The sequence below is a fragment of the Heloderma suspectum genome, chromosome 5, assembly GCF_057233095.1.
Source record: "Heloderma suspectum isolate Gila_16-S chromosome 5, 16-S_ref, whole genome shotgun sequence".
Lineage (NCBI taxonomy): Eukaryota > Metazoa > Chordata > Lepidosauria > Squamata > Helodermatidae > Heloderma > Heloderma suspectum.
Genome location: NC_139462.1, coordinates 41,790,565 through 41,813,076, shown reverse-complemented (window position 1 = coordinate 41,813,076; position 22,512 = coordinate 41,790,565). Strand labels below are relative to the sequence as shown.

The 22,512-nt window shown below is 43.2% G+C and overlaps 1 protein-coding gene across 9 annotated transcripts in view; it reads left to right on the top strand.

Annotated features, from left to right (window-relative positions):
* CAMK2D (calcium/calmodulin dependent protein kinase II delta) overlaps positions 1 to 22,512 on the top strand; it is a 201,286-nt gene that overhangs the window by 61,868 nt on the left and 116,906 nt on the right. For 2 of the 9 annotated variants that reach the window (XM_084855890.1, XM_084855889.1), the window contains exon 3: positions 16,854 to 16,954. The exons of 6 other annotated variants lie outside the window; for them this stretch is intronic. In XM_084855890.1, coding sequence (XP_084712016.1) covers positions 16,948 to 16,954 — 7 coding nt within the window. In that variant the 5' untranslated portion in view covers positions 16,854 to 16,947. Of the gene's footprint in view, positions 1 to 13,686; positions 13,896 to 16,853; positions 16,955 to 22,512 lie in introns of those variants that run through there. One more of the 9 variants, XM_084855891.1, reaches the window with a different exon arrangement.

The following is a 22,512-nucleotide window of genomic DNA, read 5'->3' as shown; positions in this document are numbered from 1 at the left end:
AACATGGAGATAAACTGTCACGGGAAAAGTTGTTTTTTGTAGTGAAATGCAACTGGCAGTGCATCTTCATTTAGTTCATTTAGCAAGCTATCGCCTACTAAAGCTCATGCCACAACAATACATGTGAAGATTTTTAAGATGCCACAGGATTGTGAAGGTTTTTAAGATGCCACAGGACTGGCTAGCATTGTGAAGATGTAGCACTGGCTCCCTTCAAACTGCAGTTAGCAAATCAGGAACCAGCCTCAGGAAAACAGTCCCTCCTACTTCGTGTGCCAAAAATCTGCCTCCATCCTTCTGTTGTACAAATTATGCTTAAGTTCGTTCCCTCTAGGAGGGGTATGCCAGTACCCCTTAGAGACACACAGAACTCTGAGATTCAGTCCAACGCAGTTTTATTTGGCAGGAGACAAATAGTGCTGGTCGGGTGTATTCCCACGGCTAACGCCACAAAGGAGAACCACACCCTAGATGTTTTTGGTACAGCTTATATACATTCAGTATAGTGACCTCATTAGCTATGCAGGGTGGGCCACATAATATTCATGAACTTCATTAAGCATGCGTAGTTGACATGCCTCTACGGCTGACCTGTCCTTGCAAGTTGGGCAGGAAGCGATCTAGCTGGAACTGGTTCTAACCAGCTGCAGGAGTGGTGGCTACTCGAGCGGGGGGCGGGGGGCTCCTCTGGCTGTACCTGATATGAAACAGACCATTGCTGTTGGTGTCAACAAGGCAGTTGATAAGACTATCTTCCTCTGGGACTTTCCACTGTAGGAGGCTGCCTCGTATGGCTGCCAATACTTTAAGATGGTGCCTCTTTGGTTCTGTCAATCCCCTGTAAAAGCCTTTCATCGAGCATTAAACACGTTAGTCAGCCATCTCGACTTTGTCATAAAGCAAAAGCATTTGTTTTGACAAGGCAGCTTCAATTAATCTTTGGGACAGACCCCTAGCGCAGGGGATGATGCAACAGCTAAACAGTACCAAAACTCCGACTACCACTACAAGCAAGATAAAGATAGAGGCTGCCAAATGTTTCCATTTACCGAACCATTTTTCCAGCCAGACGGTTAAGGGGTTGTTAACTTCTGAATTCTCAGCTAATTCTTCAGATAGAGTGGTGAGGCCTTGCAATACCTTCATTACCGTGCCATCAGGGGCTGTGTTATTGGGGATGAAGGTGCAGCATCTCCCGCCTAACATAATGCATACTCCTCCTTTTTTCTGCTAACATCATGTCAAAAACACACCGATTTTCCCTGGCCTTTTGGCTAGTGGCATCTAATTGTTCGGCCAATCCCTTTATAGCATCTCGGGTATAGTTTATAAACCTTTGCTGATTATAATAGATGTAATTAATCCAATCTACATTTTTGTTAATGGTTGCCCACCAAAACAGAGTAGATTCGAATCCCGCGGCTATTTGGTTTCGCCCTTTAAACTCATCAGGGACTCCTCTTGGCACTCTATTGAACCTATATATATCCAATTGTCAAAAGGGGTTGCACTTCGCCTTCGGCGGGAATGGGAAGGCTGCTGGGGTGGGTGGAAAGCAATGGAAAAGGGTACCGCAAGCTGAACCAGCCCGCAGGTCCCAGACCAATTTGAGGGAAGGGTTTCAAAGAGCTCTAGGCCTCCGCAATACCACCAGAGCTCGGCTCAGGGAACAGGCAGAGAGTTGTTATGGAATGTTGTGGTGTTGAGGCAGGTTGAGAGATTGCCCAGAGGGGTAATCTCTTGCTCTAGGGACCGGTAGATACATCCGGTGTGCTTCCATCCCTCCATGGAAGACACAGGGGGTAGGACGTGACCTTCTATTTTGAGGGGGGGTAGAGTTTATTGAGGTCTTGGCAACTCTCATCGCCCCATGCATCAGGATGTTGAAACAGATGGATCATGCAAGTAAGGAGGGAAGGCTGGTTCCATCCTAAGGGAAAAGGTAATACCTTGGTGATGGATCTTCCGGCCGCGCATACAAAACAATCGGATTTGTTTAAGGACTTGGCTGTGTATTTTACCCACTCTAGCCATACATTATCAGTTTCTTTTGTCATTGGGATCCCTACCCGGGCTCTCCAAGGGCAGTCTTTTATTTCTGGGATTTGCACAAAGGGTGGCTTGGGAGGGGCTTTTGTAATTAATCTGGCCTGTTGTATGACTTGCTTGATGGTTTTATGGACCCGCGGCGGGCTCCACTGATCTAATCCCCACTGTCCTCCCTTGGTGAGGCAGACCTTGGTCCCTAATGGTAACTGGCTTTTTTGGCTGCCAGTGTAGTAGGTATAAGGTTTAATCAGTTGTACCTCAAAAACCCTTTTTCCTAGGCAGGTGATGGACTTCATGGATTTATAATATTCTGCCCCTAAAGAAGTTCTGAAAACTGTTTAGCGATTTTCTTGACAACAAGATTGCCCCGCTCCCACTACTCCATTGGAAAGTAGTGCTAGGACCCACAGCCACTTCATTTTCGGCAAAAAAAGTCCCTTCAGCCCCTCAAGAGCCTGATAGTCCCACGCTGTCTCTAAATCTTGCCCTGTGCCTCCCCGAGTGTCTGGGGTCAGGGAGGGCAGGGGGTTGTTGCTTGTGGACCCTGGGTCTCCTTGGGGACATGATGCAGAGGTCTGGTCTGGATACTCTTTTATCCTAGTATTATGAGTCCACCTATCCTACCCCAAAAGTTTTACCACTGTGTGGCTAGTCAGGGCCACAGTATAGGGTCCATCCCACCTGGCAGTCAGGGGCACTTTTTTCCACTTTTTGACCAGTACTTGGTCTCCAGAGTGGAAAGGGTGGGTGGCCTGGTCAAGTGGCAAAGACTGGAACTCCGCAGCGTGATGGTGTAACTGAAACAAAACAGACTGCAAACCAGTAACATGGTCCTACAACATTTGCTTTCCCACTTCCCAAGTGGCTCCCTTGTATTGTCCCGGGGGCAGAACTCAGGGTGGCCGCCCAAACATGAGCTCAAAAGGGGACAACTTAATCCCTCTGCAGGGTGTTTTCCGGATTTTAATTAGGGCGAGGGGGAGGGCCTCAACCCATTTGAGGTGAGTTTCAGCACAGAACTTAACTAAAGTTTCCTTTAAGGTCCTATTCATTCTTTCGACTTGGCCAGAGCTTTGGGGCTGCCAGGGCATGTGAAGGTGCCACTGGATCCCCAGAGCTCGGGCGGTTCTCTGAGTAACTTGGGAGACAAAGTGGCTCCCCATATCAGATTAAATGGACTCAGGGAGGGAAAACCAAGGTATTATTTCATTGAGTAGGGCCTTAGCCACAGCTTGGGCTTGGCAGGTACGGGTTGGGAAACATTCAACCATCCAGTGAGCTGATCAACAAACACAAGCATATACTTAAAACCTTTACATGGGGGCATCTCAGCAACGTCAACTTGAAGCCTTTGGAATGGATAGTGAGCCCATGGTCTCCCTCCCATCGGGGCAGGAGGCTGTGCCCTTTGCTGTGCGTTTTTAGGCAAACAGGGCAGTGTGCGACTATTCTCTGTGCCTCTGCGTGCTTCTAGCTAAATCTACCATGTGTCCAGCTCTCATATGGCCCTGGATATTGTACAGGTCTTCCAAGATCTGCCTTAAAATTACTAAAGGGGTGTACACGATTCCATGGGGCAGGACCCCCCACCCGTCTGGCCCCTTTTGCCCTCTGCAGATCTTGGTCTGTGTCTCTTCCTCCTCAGTATATTGGGGCTTTGTTACTGGCGTGGGCTTGGCCAGGCATATCCAGGTCATCCCATCCTCGGCAGCTTCTTTGGCTGCAATGTCAGCTTGGCGATTCCCCCACTTTTGAGCAGGATCCTCGGCCCATCCATGTGCATAAACATGCACAACTGCTAGCGCCTTGGGCAGCATCAGGGCTTCAAGGAGGGCTGTGATCAGATGTCCATGGGCCACCATATGTCCGGAGGCGGTTATGAAACCTCGCTCTCTTCATAGCTTGCCGTGTGCATGCACTGTCATAAATACATACTTGGAGTCGGTGTAAATGTTCGCCCGCTTACTGGAGCTTCTGTCATAAAGCTTCTGTCATCGCGACCATTTCAGTGGCCTGGGCCGAAAGGTGGGCTGGGAGTTTATATAGCCAGCGGTTTGAGCTGGATACCCCAGCTGCTCCAGTGTGTCGATGCCCATTTTTCATGAAACTGGACCTGTCAACGTAGAATTCTTCATTGGGGTTGGGCCAGGGAACGTCTTGCAGGTGTGGTCGAGCCAGGGTTTCTTCATTGAGGACCTCTAGGCAGTCGTGGGTGGCTCCCTGGCCTGGCTCTGGCAGGAGGGTTGCCGGATTCAGAGTTGTGGAGGTTTTGAAGGTGAGATTTGGGGCAAGCAGAAGGGCGATCTCATAACGTGAATGCCGGGTGGGATTGAGGTATTCCCCCCCCCGAGCCTAATATCTGGGGAACCCCATGGGGAACAACCACTTCCATGTCTCCTCCTAAGGTTAGTTTTTCTGCCTCTTGAACAAGGAGGGCGCAGGCTGCAACAGCTCGCAAAAAGGCGGGCCATGATCGAGCAACGGGGTCTAGCACCCTTGAGTAATATCCCACTGGGCGAAGGGAGGGCCCATACTCCTGGCAAAGCACACCTGCCACCACCACCCTTCTCTCATGCAGCACAAAGAGGCGGAAGGCCTTGGCAGGATTTGGGATCATCAAGGCAAATGGGACATTAGGGACCGTTTAAGCTCTTGAAAGGCTTTTTCCATATCCCTGGTCCAAGCCCAATTGAGCGCCCCTTCTTTTGTCAAGGATTCATAGAGTGGCTTAGCCTTGCCACCATAGTCTGCAGTCCATAAGCGACAGAATCCGGTGAGGCCCAAGAACGCCCAAAGTTCATGCGGGCAGCTCGGGGAGGGGTAGTCTTGAATGGCCTGTATTCGGCTATGATCAAGGCGGCGCTGGCCCTTTGAGATTAAAAAGGTGACTTCAGCTTTTACGAGTTGCGCCTTTTTGCCAGAGACTTTGTACCCGCAGGTGGCCAGCAAATTGAGCAATTCGCGGGTATATCGTTCACAGTCTTGCGGGGTCTTGGCGGCGATCAACAGGTCGTCACAATACTGTAAGTCCTGGCCTTTTTCAAGGCCCCCCTTCCAGGCGGCCAGGTCTCTTTGCAGTTGGGACCCAAAAATCTCAGGAGCGCATGTGAGCCCCTGAGGCACTACTGTCCACATTAGCTGGGTCTTGTGGTGGGTGTCAGGGTTTTCCCATTCAAAGGCAAACAGGGCCTGGGCCATTTCATGGAGGGGTATTGAGAAGAACGCATCCTTCAAGTCTAAGACAGAAAAGCAGGTGGTCTTTGGAGGGATCTGGGTCAGGATCGTGTGGGGGTTCGGCATGACAGGATAGGGAGCTATAATCAATTTGTTGATAAAGCGTACGTCTTGCAGAAGCCTGAAATCAGGGCCCCCCAGTTTGGGCCCCCCAGTTTGGGCCCCCCCAAAATGGGGGTGTTGTACGGGGAAGTTCCTTCACGGAGCCAGCCACAAGCCTTGAATTTCTCAATGAGGGGTTTCAGGCCTTTCCGGGTAGCCAGTTTCATTGGGTACTGGTGGACCTTGACAGGGCCGTGGCTGGGCTTTAGAGTAAAAACAACGGGGGCTGTAGTCTTTGCCCGGGCCCATCCTCCGTTCTCAGCCCAGGCGGAGGAGTCTGCACCCGGGAATCATGACCACTCAGGACTCCCCTCAGGAGCCCTGACCATAGAAGTCAACAAGGCCATCTGGTAGTTGGACCCCTGTTGTTTGGGAATTCTAACTTCTATTTGGCCATTGCAAAAGCTTATCTTGGCCTGTAGTTTTGTCAAGATGTCTCTTCCCAGGAGGGCTACAGGGCACGTGGGGCTGCAAACGAACTGATGAGTAAGGTGGGTGTTACCAATTTTAGCGAGGAAGGGTTTTAGCGAGGAGGGGTTTTAGCGAGGAGGCGGGTCGTACAACCCTCAACGTCCTGGATCTGCGCACTCCCCCCTGAGCTCCCCGAAGCCTTTGCAAAGGGGACGAGGCTAAGCACAGCCCCAGTGTCAATTAAAGCAGGCATGGTCTGGCCCCCTACTTCAATTTTTACTACAGGGTCCAGGTGTGCTCGTTGTTGAGCCAAGAGGGGGTACCCGGCACCCTGACGCCCCTATTCCAAGTGATTTTCAGCATAGAACAGGGAAGCCAGGGCAGCGCCGTTCAGGTGGATTCTCGCGGCTAACGCCACAAAGGAGAACCACACCCTAGATGTTTTTGGTACAGCTTATATACATTCAGTATAGTGACCTCATTAGCTATGCGGGGTGGGCCACATAATATTCATGAACTTCATTAAGCATGTGTAGTTGACATGCCTCTACAGCTGACCTGTCCTTCCAAGCTGGGCAGGAAGCGATCTAGCTGGAACTGGTTCTAACCAGCTGCAGGAGTGGCGGCTACTCGGGGGGGAGGGGGCTCCTCTGGCTGTACCTGATATGAAACAGACCGTTGCTGTTGGTTTCAACAAGGCAGTTGATACGACTATCTTCCTCTGGGACTTTCCACTGTAGGAGGCTGCCTCGTATGGCTGCCAATACTTTAAGATGGTGCCTCTTTGGTTCTATCACTTCTATACTCCCTCCCTCCCTCCCTCCCCCCCCCTCTCTCTCTCACACACACACACACACACACACACACACACCATCCCTCCCTTCCCCCCTCCCTCCCTTCCCCAGCAGGCCTAATTTTATTTCAGTTTAATAGAGTTTGGATCCAGGGTTTGAACACATTTGCATAACCTGTTAAGAAGGTACTACTGTATCAGGCAAAAGAACGGAGGGGCAATTTTGCACCTGAAAGGGGATGTGGGAGGACTATGTGTTAATTGTGTTATTTTTATTAATAATACTTATATTACTTAATGGCCTGTTTCACATGTGATGACAAGAGTTACGGATGTACAGATTTTGTTAAATCTGTTCATCTGTGTTTTGCAGATTGTCAAGTGTCTTTCATTCCATCATCTGATCATTGACAGCATCAGATTTTTAAAACCAGAATTTTGTTCTACTTGCATTAATTCAGTTTAGCATTAATGTGCACTTGGCAACTGAATCTGAAAAGATTCCTCATTTGTCTCTCCACAGTTCTTTCTAGGTGCTGACATGCTAATTCTCCTGAGTTTGTCTACAGTTAACTCTTGAGCATTTGAAAATGGAAGTATTCTTGGCTTGAGATGAAGGTTATTTTCATACGAAGTATAAGCAGCAAGGTATTCTTTATGCTGGGGTAGTTTTGGTGCAGTGCTGTCAAGCGGCCACAGTGCCATTGGAAGTCTGGTTGCTAGACAACAGATGGTGCAGGAAATATGAATAACGGCCTGCCACCATTGCTAGTTTTCTCTAAAGCTTTAATGTAGTGACCACTGTATTTATGAATTTGCTTAGAATTTACGAAGTTGATTCGTAGCTTAATTAGTTTCTGTGACTGCTTCACGATGTTTAAATTAGTCGCTTTTCAAACTAGCTTTGTTCCATCAACAGCATCTGTTCTGAATTTGTCTTTTAAATTTAGTGATATTAAATGCCACAGATTTTCACACTACCATTTACACACATGCATCAATGTTTTGAAAAGTGAATCAAATATACAACCATGACACAATTAGCGCAAATCGAAGTCCAGGTAAGGTTATATGTGGCAATAGAAGGAAGTTGAGTAAGAAGAATTTTACAATATAATAAACTGGAAATTGGGGTAATATCTACATATTACAGAGTTATCCACACACATGAAAGCATAATAGCAAATAGAATGGTATGTAAGTAATAGAAGGTAGTGTGCTGGTAGAATGATGGAATATTAATGCTATATTTCTATGGAATTTTAAAACAAACCTGTTTCATATGCACATTTAGTTAAATTGATAGTTCCTGAGTTTTCTCTCATCAAACACCAACAGCTGCCTAGATGTAGGTTATTAGTAATTTTCTTCATGTCTGTTCTGCTGGACTACAGTTTGTGCTTCCTGTCACTGGTGAGACATATGTTCACAAAACTATGAATGAAAGAATTTTGGCTGAGAAATTAATAACCAAGGATTTGTTTAGAAACCGTGTAGAAGCAACGATATATGCACATAATTTAAACAAATTGTGTCTATAATGAATAGGTAATTTAGCTCTATGCCCTGGTAGCCTTGAATAGTGTAATGATCATAAAGATTACACCCTTATCCACTAACTATTAAAGCACTAATAACTGGCAGTCTTAAAATGACATACCTTGAATAGCCCCATTGAAGTCAATATGAGTAAAACAAATTCTGGTAAATTTTAACAAGCCAGCTTCATAATCTGTGGTTTGAAGCTGACTTGTTACGAAATTCCCCAGAGTTTGTTTTAAACCAGGATCTTTGGTTCAAACATAATGCTAAGATGGGCTTCTGTATAAACTCTGTTGAAGTCATCGTCCTGGCCACGTGGGGGAAGGAGACAGCGGGAGGGGGATGCATGAGCCCAAAGCTTCAGTCAGGCTCATTCAAGCGCATCCACATAGTACTAAACCATGATTTAGCATTGCATGCAGCCTATGAATGTACTTATTACAAAGTAAATATGTACAAGGAGAAAATACTTAATGGCTCCATAAATATAATGTCAAAGGTTAATTAGAGATGAAGTTGAAGGAAAAGTTGAAGCAGGCTGGATGTCCTTGTAAGCTGCCAAACCAGGGGAATTAGAAGGCTATGGAATAGTCTTGCCCAGCCTTCCCCAATCTGGTGCCCTCCAGATGTTTTGGACTACAACTTCCAGAATTCCTGACTATTGGCCACGCTGGCAAGGGCTGATGGGAGTTGAAGTCCAAAATATCTGGAGGGCACCAGGTTAGGGAAGGCTAGTGTAGGTCCTGGGGAATGTTAGAAAGTCCTATGGTTTGAAAAATTGTGAATTCACCCCAAAGTGTAACAAACCCACTGCATTTTCTAAGTAGCCCTTAAATAATGCTTTTGTTCTTTTAAAAAAAGGTGGGGAGGGGGAGAAGCAGGGACAAAGACAATGTTTGTGCAAAAAGAGCAGTATGATGCTATGCAAGTTTACTCAGCTGGAAATCCCCTTGTGTTCAGTTGGACTTACTCCCTAGTAAGTAGGCTTAGATTGAAGCCTTTGAGAAATTAGCAAGCATTTATGAAAAAGTAATGATATATTCAGTTTACAGTTCAAGTGTAGACTACAACGTGCGCATGCATGCGCACACACAAATGGCAAGAAACTTATTTTCCATTACTTCTTTCAATGTCATTTCTACACACAGTGTTTTGGAATCCAGTTTGCTTTAATGAGTCATCCCCTTTATATACTATTGTGGTAGGAGCCAGAATTCAGGTTGTTGGAATAAATTTTAATTTAGACATGAAAGAAGTAACAGAGCCAAGGTTCTTTAGGCATGGCTTATAATTTACAATCTGTGGACCACATCTTTCAATGGAACTGCTTCCAGCATGTTGGGCTAGTCAATAGGAGGTTTACCAGAAAGATGATTTAAAGATTTGTTCCTCCATCTTATTTGCATTGTGGAATCTTATGCTGAATACAAGCTTGCCCAAATTCTGCATGCACATATGAGTAATTAATTGCATATGAGGATTGGTCACACTGAACTTCTGATGTGTATATCCCCTGTCGCCAAGTGAGAAAAGTAGCTCATGCCTGGCATCTTCATGTGGCACCTTCAGGAGACAGCCCAGGATTAGTTTCACCGTTTCACTCAAGTCTGACAAAGCAGCTGCCAATCCAAAGAGTTGGCAGCAATGTGCGACGCTGCTATAAAATGAAAACTGGGGCTGCCCTCACACTGGGCAACATCCTCTTTTCCCTCTCACTTACTAAAAGTGAATAGGGTTCCTGCAGGCAGTGGGTTGGGGCACCCTTCAACATAGCCGTCCTAGTTTCCTCACCCCCAGGAGTCAGAGTCGCCCCACATAATCTACAACTTCCATGCCATTTCTCTCTTCCTAGTTACACATGTATTAGAGTGAGCTAGTTAATAGTTGTCTTCTACTTCCCATTTCTTTGAAGATCAAAGGGCAGCACGGAAGGGTTTACTTCGGCATTGTCCCCAAATGGTGCTGCTTTGCATATTCTGTATGCAGGTCAGTAATGACCCGGTGCTTGCACAGGAGGAACCTTTCCTTTTTCCTGCATATTCTGTAAGATCCTTGCAGAATTGGACTAGAAGTGTCTAGGGGTAGTGCAGAAAATGTAGAATGCCACTCATGATCAGTAACGATAGCTAAGGCTTCCTATAAGTATCAAAGTGTACTTTTAAACTACAGGATATTTTAGTAATCCAACCCATAGGTAAAAGCACCTTGCCAAATATAAACTTCTAAAGTTAGGAGGCCATGAACTATGGGTCATGCATGCACTAGGACCAGCCAGATGCATGATGCTTCAACACTGAAAGGAGAAGTCACTGGCTTCCACCCAACAGTGGGCCGATGATTTGCACTCCCTGTCATTCTCCCTGACTGGCAGTGTATCAACATGACTGCTGAGAAGACAAGTATGAGAACGTTTGGTTAGCTTCTTGTCTCCTTCCCTATTTTAACTCTCTCCTTTTAGTTTCTGTTTGAATGTTATTTGTATCATTCAAAAACTTGCAATAAAAAGCAACCTTCCCCCAAAAGTTAGCTTATAAATTTGCCGATGAAGTGGGCTAGATGAATTTGGCTGAAAAAAGAGCAGGGTTATGGATTCATTTTTAAACGTGGTAGGAATATTAAATGTAATTTTAAACTTGATCTATGATGGACAAGTCTCTAACTTAGTGCTATGTTCATCATAAAGATCAATAAGAGTGATACAGATGTCAGCTGAGGGACTTAGGTTAATTGGCAGAGGTTCCTTTTTCTGGATGACGTGACACAAGGTTCCGTCCTTGTAGCTGATTCAATTTTGTACACTGTCACACTTGCAAATCAGATCATAAGGACAGAAATACTTATCCAGATCCTGGGCATATGTCCAGATAAAGCAGTCTTGAAGAGTTCAACTGAGGATATTGTCTGAACTGCCCTGTCAAAACACTGGAAAAAGTGAATTATGCTCCCTGTGTAGGATACAACTTGGCTAGTTTCTCTGATACTACATTGACTTCTTTGAAACAGGTAATTATTATTATTATTATTATTAATAATAATAATAATACAAGTGAAAGCATGTTGTAGTCAGGATCAAACTTTATTTTAAGTAACTAAAATTGGTTCAGAACACTTGCAACAGACAATGCTATATTATAAAGCCCATAATATTTGTAAAGTGTAATTCATTTTAAGGGGTGTTTGTTAGAGACAGCATACTGTATTCAATGATTACATTTTTGTGTGTGTGAATTGTTATACTGGAAAGATTTTCTGTAATTTTGAGCATCTGGCCATTTAGGGTGCTGGCCATCTAGGGTGCAATAATTTAGCTTTCAATTTAAACAGAAAAAAGTTCTACTTCCAGCATCCCTCAGCCAGCCAGCTCCCATGCTGGCTGAGGGATGCTGGCAATTATTAGATTTTTTTCTGTCTAAACTTGCGTAGGATTGCCCCCTTAGTTTATTTTCGATTATATCTTCATTACAGACTTACGAAGTTGATTTTTAAGAGCAAGACTGGTACAAGCTATTTTGTCATCTTAGGCAAGGTAATTATTCCCGCCTCCCAACTTGTAATATGCTAGACGATGAATAGCAAGTACAACAGAGATAAGAAGTCTGCACATCACACACTAAAGCAAATCTTTCCCCACTGCTGTAGTAAAATACAATATTAAATATTTACTTATATCCATTTTTGACCATGATGCTACAAGTTTTGGTTATGATGCTACAATTTATTTCAGCGATAAACTGGATGTTCTGCGGCAGAATTGTAATCCAACCAGAAGAAAGCTTTATTTTATTTTTAAATTTGAAGATCAGGTCTGAATTGGGTTGCCATCTGTTTATTGGCCCTGCTTCTATGACAGCAGCCTGATACACAGAGATCTAGGCTGCAATATTATACTAACATACAAGGGAATAAGTGTCACTGAACTCGATGGTACTTCTGTGTAGACTTGCATTGGATTGCTCTGTTAAGGGCTGAAGATTTTTCTACAGTTACCTCCATGCCAAGAAAAGCATCACCTAACTTTTCTTTGTATTTGGATTACTGGCACAGAAGCACTGCCAATTAAAAGAGCTGCTTGCTATCCTAAACCTGAGGAAGAGTTCTGTGTGATTCAAAAACTCACATACTGTGTTGTGAATGCCAGTTGGTCCTAATAAAAGGGATATGTGTTATTCTAGGCTTTCTAACTCTGTAATTCATGGTAATGGACCTTCCACAAAGGAGCACAGTTTTAGTGAAGGTTAAATTATTATGGGGCCATGGTTGCGGGTGAGTCAACTGAATCACATTCTCCCATTATGATCATAAATCAGGAGGAGGGCAGTAGGTGCTATGGCTTACATTCAGAAAGTGGCTCAATGGATTGATCTGAAACTTGGTTTGAGGATGGTCCATGCTGATTTTGAGTTAGAAAGAAAAGGCTTATTTATACGAGTTTAAAGTCTAATGAGTAACTTCTAGCTGTTTGATAGGTTTTCTTAGTTTTTTTTCTATGTATTTTGCAGGAGTTAGATGTGGCAATTTATCCATTTGTACAATTTCTCCGTTTGTACATAGTCTTTTTGGAAACATTTTGTGTGTGTGTTAGATCAAGGGGAATGTCTACTATGTGCGTTGCTCTAGTAGTAGCATAAGGTGTTTGTAGTTTTTACTAGCACTGTGCCAAATTTTTCAATCTATTTATTTTCAACCATTCGTTGGGGGGGAAGGGTGAAAAGAAATTGCGCCTGAAAATTGTGGGAAGGGGTGAGAATTTTTGGAAGAATTTCTCTGGGTGCAGGGCTTCATTGCTTACCTTACTGTAAGGAAGTGGCTGAAGGGTGTCTGCTCTTTTCCGGCTACTTGAGCTTCTTGGAAAGCCCCCAAGAGGACTTAGCCAAGACTTCCTCCCTTGGGGCTTCCTTCCCTGTGCTGCTGCTTGCTGACTGTCTGAAAGCCAAGAGGCATTTTTGGTTTGGTTTTGTTGTTATTAAATGTCCTTTTAACAAGAAGAAGAAGAAGAAGAAGAAGAAGAAGAAGAAGAAGAAGAAGAAGAAGAGGAGGAGGAGGAGGAGGAGGAGGAGGAGGAGGAGGAGGAGGAGGAGGAGGAGCAGCAGCAACAACAACAACAACAACAACAACAGCAACTCCTCTCTTAGCTTTCAGGCACTCAGCAGGCAGCCGCACTGGAAAGCCCTAAGACAGGAAGCTCAAGCAGATGGAGAGGCAGCAAGGACAGAATTGGGGTGGGGGGGAGAAAGAGCGCGCACACATTCTAGCCACCTTCTGAAAGTAAAGTAAGCACTGAAGCCCCGCACCCTGAGAAATGTCTCTGAAAATCTCAACATCCCAACGAAAGAGGCAGAAATTTGACTGCCTCTTTTGCAAGGGAAATAAAGAGGTTGCGAAAGGGCAGGTGGGGTTTCGGCACAGCAGCACTTTTTACTAAAAATGCGATTTGTCACACCTCATTTCATCCTATGGCAGATCATAACGTCTGCCACTGAACATGCTCAGAACAAAGTTGTGTTGTGTTCCCTAGTGTGAGCATGCCCAGAATGAACTTGTGTTGCCTAGCAACCAGTTATGAGTTGCTAGGCAATGAGAGAGGGCTGTAGGTAGGACTTATACTTAGAACAGGCTCAGTCTACCTCAAAGACATGAGTTAAACCAAATGTTATATTTGCTCTGTATTTTCAAGACATTTCTCCTTCTCTGGAGGGTGAGATGCTTTCAGATTTCACCAAATTTCACTAGCCCTGTGAGAAACCCTTCTTAGCTTTCTGGCAGGGTATGTATGTGTGTGGAGGCTCCATTGTCTGGCTCAGTCTACAACTGAATAGTCCCTTCCAACTCTATCATTCTGTGTGGATGGTATTGGTTGCCAATTGGGTACTTGTAACTTGTGAAATGGTAGCTTCACTTGCACTGTAGTTTCAGTTGCATAGCCTCCCATGTGTCTATTCCAGTGAAGAGACAAATCTGGGATTTAGGTCCACCCCTCTGCCACTGACAGCCATCTAGCTCCGCAGTAGCAGTGAAGCTGGAACTACCTGTCTATACTTCCAGTTCCAGATCAAATATGGCACCCATACCCAATACAAGTCAGGGAGGAGGGGGGCACTTTGCATTATTCTAGCAACCGTCAAGGTCTGTTGCAATGGTGTTCTGCAAATGGTGCTCTGCAAAAATACTACATACTCTTACGTAGTCTTATTGTAGAGCAAACTGGGCATGATTAAGAGTAAAAGCTTCTAAGGATTAGTTGCTGGGTATTTTGTAGCTTTTATAAATATATTGATATTGCAATAAATTTGTGTTTGTGTGCAGGGGAGGGGCCTTTAAAAAAACTACTGTTCATTAAATGTACTAGTAAATCTCTTCTACCAGGATATCCCCCACCCCACCCCCTGTATGTGTATGTATGAGAAAATGTCAGCGGTACATTTTCTCCTGTAGAAAGGTTTTATTTTGAGCCAGGATTCAGCCCTACAATATTGTTTGGATACCAAGGCTTAAGTCTAGAATGTATACGTAATCATACGTGTGCTTCTAAGCCAGTATGCATCTGGGATAAAGAAATAGAGTTTTCCTGTCAAGATGCATAGTCTCCAAGGGTTTATCTTTTTAGTATTTATCTTCTGCTGTTCCCTACAAGTTTTAGCTTTTTTCTACAACCATTTTCCTTTTTCAGTGTATAAACTGGTAGTCATGGGACTCAGTTGCCACTGGGGGACTCCCATCTTTCTAAAAAAATTTTGGTTTTAAAGTAATAGAGTAGTCTGTAAAGTGAAATGAGCCATGTTCCAGCAAATAGTACCAGTCAATGAAAGCACAGTTAAAATCTATAAAGAATCCCTTGGCTATGATACATGATGAGCAAAACCACATAATTTAAAAAATCTGCTGAAGGGAATAATTGGGAATGCTGGCCTCACGTTTTCATCTGCGCAACAGTTATTTTTAGAATCAATGTCACCAAGAACCATCTTTTTGCTCAGATGTTATTTGTGGAACTGGAAATTGCATTAGTGTTTTTTGAACTGGAATTTGAATCTTCCTTGGAGTGTGAATATGCATAATCTGGAAACTGTAATTAAAACTATCACAAGGCAAAAAGACAAGGCAGGTAAAGGGGGTTCTGTGAACTGAGAATAGTGAACATGTTTTTGGTTGATACCAACAGTGGTGGTATTAGTCAGATACTAGTTCATAGGTGAGAGTATAATCTTATAATCTAATCCTAGAGTAGAATCAGGCATTCTACTCTAGGAAATAATGATGGGAGACAGCAAGGACTAGCATGCTAGCTATGCTCCCCCTCATTATCTTCATCATTACCCTCCATGTGTTGAGGACAAACTTCTAGAGCAGGGAACCTTTTCTACCGTTTAGGCTTTCTACACGATTTAGGGCCAAACTAAACCTTTGGTAAAACATAGTGGAGCTATGCATGCTGGCTTTCCCTACTCTCGTGTAAGTACGCACAGCCCTGATTTGGATCAGGATCATGGTGCTCCAGGATGGGGGGGTTAAAACTCTGATCTTGTTTTTTTGTGTGTGAAATTCCATCCCCCCACAGAGGGTTAAACTCCAGTGGAGACTTCTTCTTTTTAACACCCCTACATGTGTGTGGGAGGGGAATGAAATTTCACAAAAAATGGGGTGGGGGGAAAGCTATAAACCCTTCCTCTTGGAGCGCCACAATTCAACCATTGGCTGAACTGGGACTGAATGTTCTTACAGGAGAGTAGGTGGCTTAGTGGTTAAGACGCTGAACTGCAGACCGGAAGGTCGGCAGGACAGCAGTTCAAGACCCGAGTGCCGCGTGACGGAGTGAGCTCCCATCTTCAGTCCCAGCTCCTGCCAACCTAGCAGTTCGAAAGCAAGAAATTGCAAGTAGATAAATAGGAACCGCTTCGGCGGGAAAGGTAACAGCGTTCCGTGCACCTCGGTGTTCAGTCATGCTGGCCACATGACCATGGAAGCGTCTTCGGACAGCGCTGGCTCTTCGGCTTAGAAATGGAGATGAGCACCCTAGAGTCAGACACGACTGGTTGGGGACACCTTTATCTTTACCTTTTTAGGGAAACCTGGCCTGCATAGCTCCAGTATATGTGTTTTACCAAATGTTTAGTTTTGCCCTTAGAACCTTAGAAAATCAGTGTTCTAGTCACATGGGGAACCTACATGGATACAAAAGACTCCCCGGTATAGAAGTTGATCCTCAACATGTGGAGGACAACAAGAAAAATGCAGGGAGGTGGGCAAAGCTAGAACATGCTCATCCTCTTTCTCCCCCCTTATTTGTGTTTGTTATTCCCTGTTATTTAGCCCTGTTCAGAGCACCAAACAGTCTTGGTATTTTTGTTACTGCAGACTGTAACATGGCTATCTTCTGGAAGCTGGCTCAAAAGCAATAGGTTCCAAGAAAGAAGAACTTGAGAAGTCAGTTTTTCAGTTTGAGGCCTTGGCAGTGCCGTTCCCTGATCTCTATTTGTTTGGAGAAGGAATGAGTGTGAGACACCCCCCCCCCCCAGAAAGCTTAGAGGCACACACAGCCTCAGCCTCCCATGTTAAGCTGAAATTGCCATTGGCTGTTATATTCTAAAGATGGGGTGGCATGTTGTTCTATTCCTATATTCCTATGGTGAAAGTTGTGCATGTCTGGCATTGGAAATGAGAATGGCAACTGAACTGAAATAAAGGCTACATTGGGACCTTTCCCTCCCTTGGTTGTTCTCCCCAGGACTGCAGGAGAGTCTGTGGAGCATACACAATCCTTTGGTGTGCCAGATGTGGCCTGTGGACTGACTGTTGCCCATCATGGTTCTAAAGCATAAATGAATTGTGAGTGAATTCTGCTTGTGGCATGGTGTTTTTCATAATGTTAGATTCTCAGTTCTTAAGCTCTTGCTAATTAGTACTCCAAGTTACAAATGCTTTATCATACATTGGATCTGGTATTTTCCAGAATATATTTAACCTGGAAGATGTGATTTTATATCAGTCCTTGACTATGACAGAAAGGGTGTCTTTGAGTCTCAGTTCCATCTGCCTCAGTTTCCTGTCATTAAACTGGGATTACACCAATGACTTGCTTCACAGGGCAGTGATAAAGATGGATGTGACCAGGATTTCTAAGCCCTTTATGCACTGGACATGATGTAAAAATATGAAACATTTGTCACTTCTTATCCTATACTTCTTTAGATTAATGCAGGTTCTATCTTAGCAGCTCTTGTGCTAAGATAGCTACATATAGTCAAAGGGGAAAGAGCCCCAAGAAAGCACTCAGTGGCTGATAAATGCAATCTCTTTTCAGTCATGTTTTGGGATAATTTGGGAGATGGGTACAAAGTTCTAAATGCCTGTAGTTAATGCTTGAATAGTTTAAAGTTAGCAGGTGCTCACTTTTCACTCCAGTATATATTCAGTGATCGAAGAGCAGCTCAGATTGAATACGTTTTGCTTTTATTTTTGAAAAGACTGGTTGAATAGAAACTCCTATGTGGTGCCCGTGCACAAAAATAACTTGGGGGCATACTGTGTGCCCTAACCTGAGGTCTGTTGATGCTTTCATCCAATGGCCCATTAAAGAAAATTGGCTCTTGTTGTGGCATCCCATTATTGCATACAAGCATCCATTATGCCTTTGCAGTATCTATAGGAAATTTGTCTTAGCAATCATGGCTACCTGACAAGTAGTTAGAAACAGGAAACATTAGGAACATTGGTCTCCGCTGAAGAAGAAAACGCTTTTTCTTAATGTCAGTAGTATTTGATGTATTAGAGCAGTGCCTTACTTTTTGGACACAAACACCGCCTCCTCCCTGGAGAAAGGAGTAAATAAAGAAGACAATTTCAAATGTTTCCCTAGGAGAAAGTGAAGTTTACTAAAGCATTTGGTATGGGAAAGTGTGTTATTTGTGAGAATTCCAGGAACCAATATTCTCCAGCATTGGACTTATAGAAGGTTGGACGGTTGGAATCAAGGGGTCTGTTCTTTCCATTTGAAACAATTTGGGCAGTACAGCTTTCTGGACAGAAAGCACTGAGAACTGCATGCTGTGGTGTGAATAACCAAGCTGCTTTTGAATTCTCTAATAACTGAAGTCTAAAATGGCTGTTCTGTGAAATGTCATCATCTCCAAAAGAGAAAATTGGAGCATCCTTGAAGTAATCTTTGGATGCCAGCCTACACATTTTAAATAAAGTCAGTTGTTTATTTCATAATGTGGCTGTTCCTGAATGGACTGCATTAGATTATTCTCAATGAAAATGAAAAAGGAAGCCGGCTGTATTTTGGATGTTTTAGATCTTTCAAGAAAAAATAAGTTTATTGCTAAAAGACAATGTTATTGCCTTCTCACTTACCAACTTTTGCCAAAAGTATTTGTAGTTTTGCCTTCAAAGGTGTGTACATGAAAGCGATTTTCACAGCAGTCTTAACATTCAAATCTAGGACATACTATGTCTAGTGGATTATAAACCAAAGTACTATTCATTTTAACTATGTAATACTCTTTCTGCTTTGTGCTTTTGATAACCTAAAGGTGGCTACAGTTTTCCAAGCAATTGCCCATTTGATCTGTGCTTAAAAGCAGCTGTGGTAAATCCTAGCCAACTTTCTGCATTTGGTACTGAAGTATGAAGCCACAGTAAAGGAGAGATGGGATATGGCATCCATGTTATTAATTTGGGATTCAGGTTATTGGGAAGGGATGGACAAAGGGAATTTGAATCTTGGTTGTCACCTGTAGATTCAACTCAAACCCTTCCCTTCTTCTCAAACCTTTCAGCATTAGAATTACATTTGCTCTTCAAAAACTAGATTCATAAAACCAGTTTGTGTGATGATAAATACCACATGATGTTACAGCATGCACAAGTTAATAGGTGGTACTTGCACTTAATGAAAATAATTGGATCATGATAAATGAAACATGGTGAAAGTTATTTGAAGCCCATCCTGTATTATGTCAGAAATAATCCAAGATCTTCCACCAAAAAACGGAAGATCTCAGATATTTTTTTCTGAGCCAATCCATGGGCTCCGAAAAATTACCCATCTACCTCCGTCCTCCATCCCCAAAAGCTATCCCTTGTCAGCCAGGCCCCCTACTTCCCACAATACCCTCCACCCTTCCCTTTCCTTGCTTTTGGGGAGTTGGTGGCAATGGAAATTGCAGTGGAGGTACAAACAGAGAAGAGAGGACGGAGTTATTGTAAGAGCCCTTGGGCTTTTACAATAACTCCCATAGTCCTGTGTGCCCGAGCTAGAGACGTGAAGGCCTGGGGAAAAAACCAGAAAATTCAGGAAAAAACTCTTTTTTTCTGAGGACTGGCTTTGTATTTTTTCTGAAAAATTAGAAAAATTGAACAGTTTTGGATTATGAAATATTTTATTTTAGCATTTAAGACAAAGTATTTATATATTGTTACCCAGCCTTTACTCAGATCAAGCACATCCAGCCCTTTGCTTGGAGAAGGCTGCCTTAAAGCAACAAAGTGACTTTAGATCTGTAAAGCACTAAAAAAAAAAGTATTGCTTATTTTTAAATTCCCCCCCAAATTTCCATTTTTTTCCTGGGAAAAAACATTTTTTCACCCTGGCCTCAAAATGCCCAGAAATTTTACATCTCTAGCCTTAGCACACTGTTACCCACAGCAATGGCTTGGGGCAGGGGACCTCCACCCCCTTTTCTCCATAGGCCTTTGATACCGCTGAAGCTTCAAGGGGAAGAAAGGGAAGTGGAGAGTGAGTCTGTTGGCAGGGGTGGTTTCTGGGGATGGAGAGGGCAGGTGAGCCGAGATGGACAAGGTTGGGGAGGTAGGAATTCTTCTGCATCTTGGATTTTGTTCTGTGGTGGAGAAAATTCTAGGACTTCTAAAGTATGCTTTGAGGTGGGCTTTGTGTGAGAGAACATTGGCTTGGAAGAACTTTGCTGGCTTTCCTATCTATGTGTGCACTTTCCATTCACCCTGAGGGCTGATGTAGAAGCAGTTCTCTCAATACCGCAACCATTGTGTTAAGAAGGTAAGGGAGGGAGATCATAGTCATGCAGTCTGCTCCGGATCCTTTAACTCATAGTGAAGTGACTGTCTGCACAAACCCTGAGTCTCATCTCTTAGTTTTAGACTATGCACCCCCTGTTTCAGAGCCTTTGTTCTCTTCATCCTCTCTCCTTCCCCATCACAGGGGGTCATGTTTATCACTACCCTGTGGAATCTGCATACCTGAAACACACAACAGTATCAGATGCCATACACTTTAAGAACATAGATAATATTTTTATTTTTAAAATAATAGAATGGAATTAATTTTAAATCAGTGTAGAGCTATCTAAATAAAAAGATAAAAGAAAGATAGGTTAATCTTTTCTGACCTATTTTTCATTATCTCCTATTAAGCAATTAAAGAACTTAGGATGGTTTTTCACCCCTCTTGCCCTGGTTTATTTTTGCTATTGTTATCAGGAAATACTTTATCAGATTTGGTTTTTATGATCTGTATCCTATCAAAATCAGATAAATTACTGGTTTGGTGTAAGTAAGTTAGCCTCTGAGTGAATTTCATTTTTTAATGCAGGGATTTATTTTTCAGTATTATATATGCGTATTGACTGTATATTGCAAAGTGATAGCTACAGGATCTACAAGAAATCAGGCTGCTTCATTAGATTGTTAAATATGTCAAAACATCTTACTGAGTGTCCTATTAAACTATTTACTTATTATGGACATCAGGGCTTGCTTGCATACAAATAAATAAACCTTGAAAATGCCAATTAATTGAAGATTAAGATCATTTATTTGCTCCTAAAATACCTCAGATTTTGCAAAGTTGTTGTGACCTTCACTGTGTTCCATTGAAAATTGTGAGATCAACCAAGAGTGCCATGTTTACACAGCAAGGATGTGTAGAGAGCTATTCTCATCACAACTATGGAACTCCCTGTTCATGGATAATCCAGCTGTAAGCTTGCCCACTTCAGGAGTACCAGAAGACATTTTCCTCTGGATTTGCTTTTGAGGGTGGGGAATGGTTAAGCTGTTAAAAAGCTTGGTATATATTCAGTCGGTTTAAAATAGAATTTTAAATTAATTTTAATGAGATTTTTGGTCACATTTAAATATTTTACTTTATCACTGTAATATTACCTGTTGGATCCTTTTGCTCAATGTAATGTTAACAAGTTGAAAATACAACCCAGTCACGGATGCCTCACATAGCAGGTTCTTCGTGTGAAGATATCTCTCATATCCTGCTTGTGGGTTTCCCACAGGCATCTAGTTGTTGGCCACTGTGGGAAATAGGGTGCTGGACTAGATAGGCCTTTAGTCTGATCCAACAGAGTACTTACATTATGAAGCGCACCCCACACACACATGGTTCCTTGATTTTTAACACCCTTTTGGTGTTGTGGTTTGTTATCACATGATAGAAACTTTAAAAGGTGGGACACACTTCTTTTAAATAGAGAAAATAAATAAAAAGGGTAGTTCCCACATAGGGGGACCAGTCAGAGATTTAAAACAGACTAGCACAAGCCCCACATAATAGATCTGCAGCTGGGAGGTACCATTTCATACTAGAGGTGCAGGATTTAATGTTTTAATGCTCCCTACATAAAATGCAGACATGCAAAACTAATATGTGAGGGAGAAAGTGAGCCTATAAACTATTTCCCGACATGTGTGAAAAGAGTATTTCATTTGTATGGGTGGATGATTGTGGGAGATTAGATCATGCATCTTTGATGCAAAATGGAATAGCCAACCACAGATGAATCATAAAGGTCATTTGTTTCAAGGCACAATCCTATGTATGTTTAGACAGAAAAAAATCCTCCAACTCCCAGCATGCCCTAGTTAGCATGGCTAGTTAGGGCATGCTGGGAGTTGTAGGACTTTTTTTTCTGTCTAAACATGCATAGGATTGTGCCCTAAACCATGTGCTCTATGGAAGCAAGCTTCTGCTACGCTAGTGAGTGGATGTGTAAATCCAGCATAACTGCTCTGCTGATGCACAACTGAATGTGTGATCTAGCCAACTACAAGTGGACCTTGAAAGAAATGTTATTCCTAACGCTGGAAGGGCAAAATAACATTGCAAGGAGTAATGTGATTGTTTTCTTTTTAAAAAGCAGCCTGGGTAGGCTATGAGTCCATGTTCACATAGGGCCAGTAGAGGAAAGAAGCTTGGAGAGGGATATTTTGAGCCAAAAATGAAGGGAAGGGAAGAGGGTTAAGCAGCTTCTGTGGTTCCATCCTTCCCCTCTTTAACTTCAAGCCTGTCTGGACTGATTTTGCTTTAAAAGAAAATGAAAACATGCAGAAACAAATAATACCATTCCATGTAATGCTGTTCGGCCCTAAGAAGTTAGCATACGACTGTGTGGACC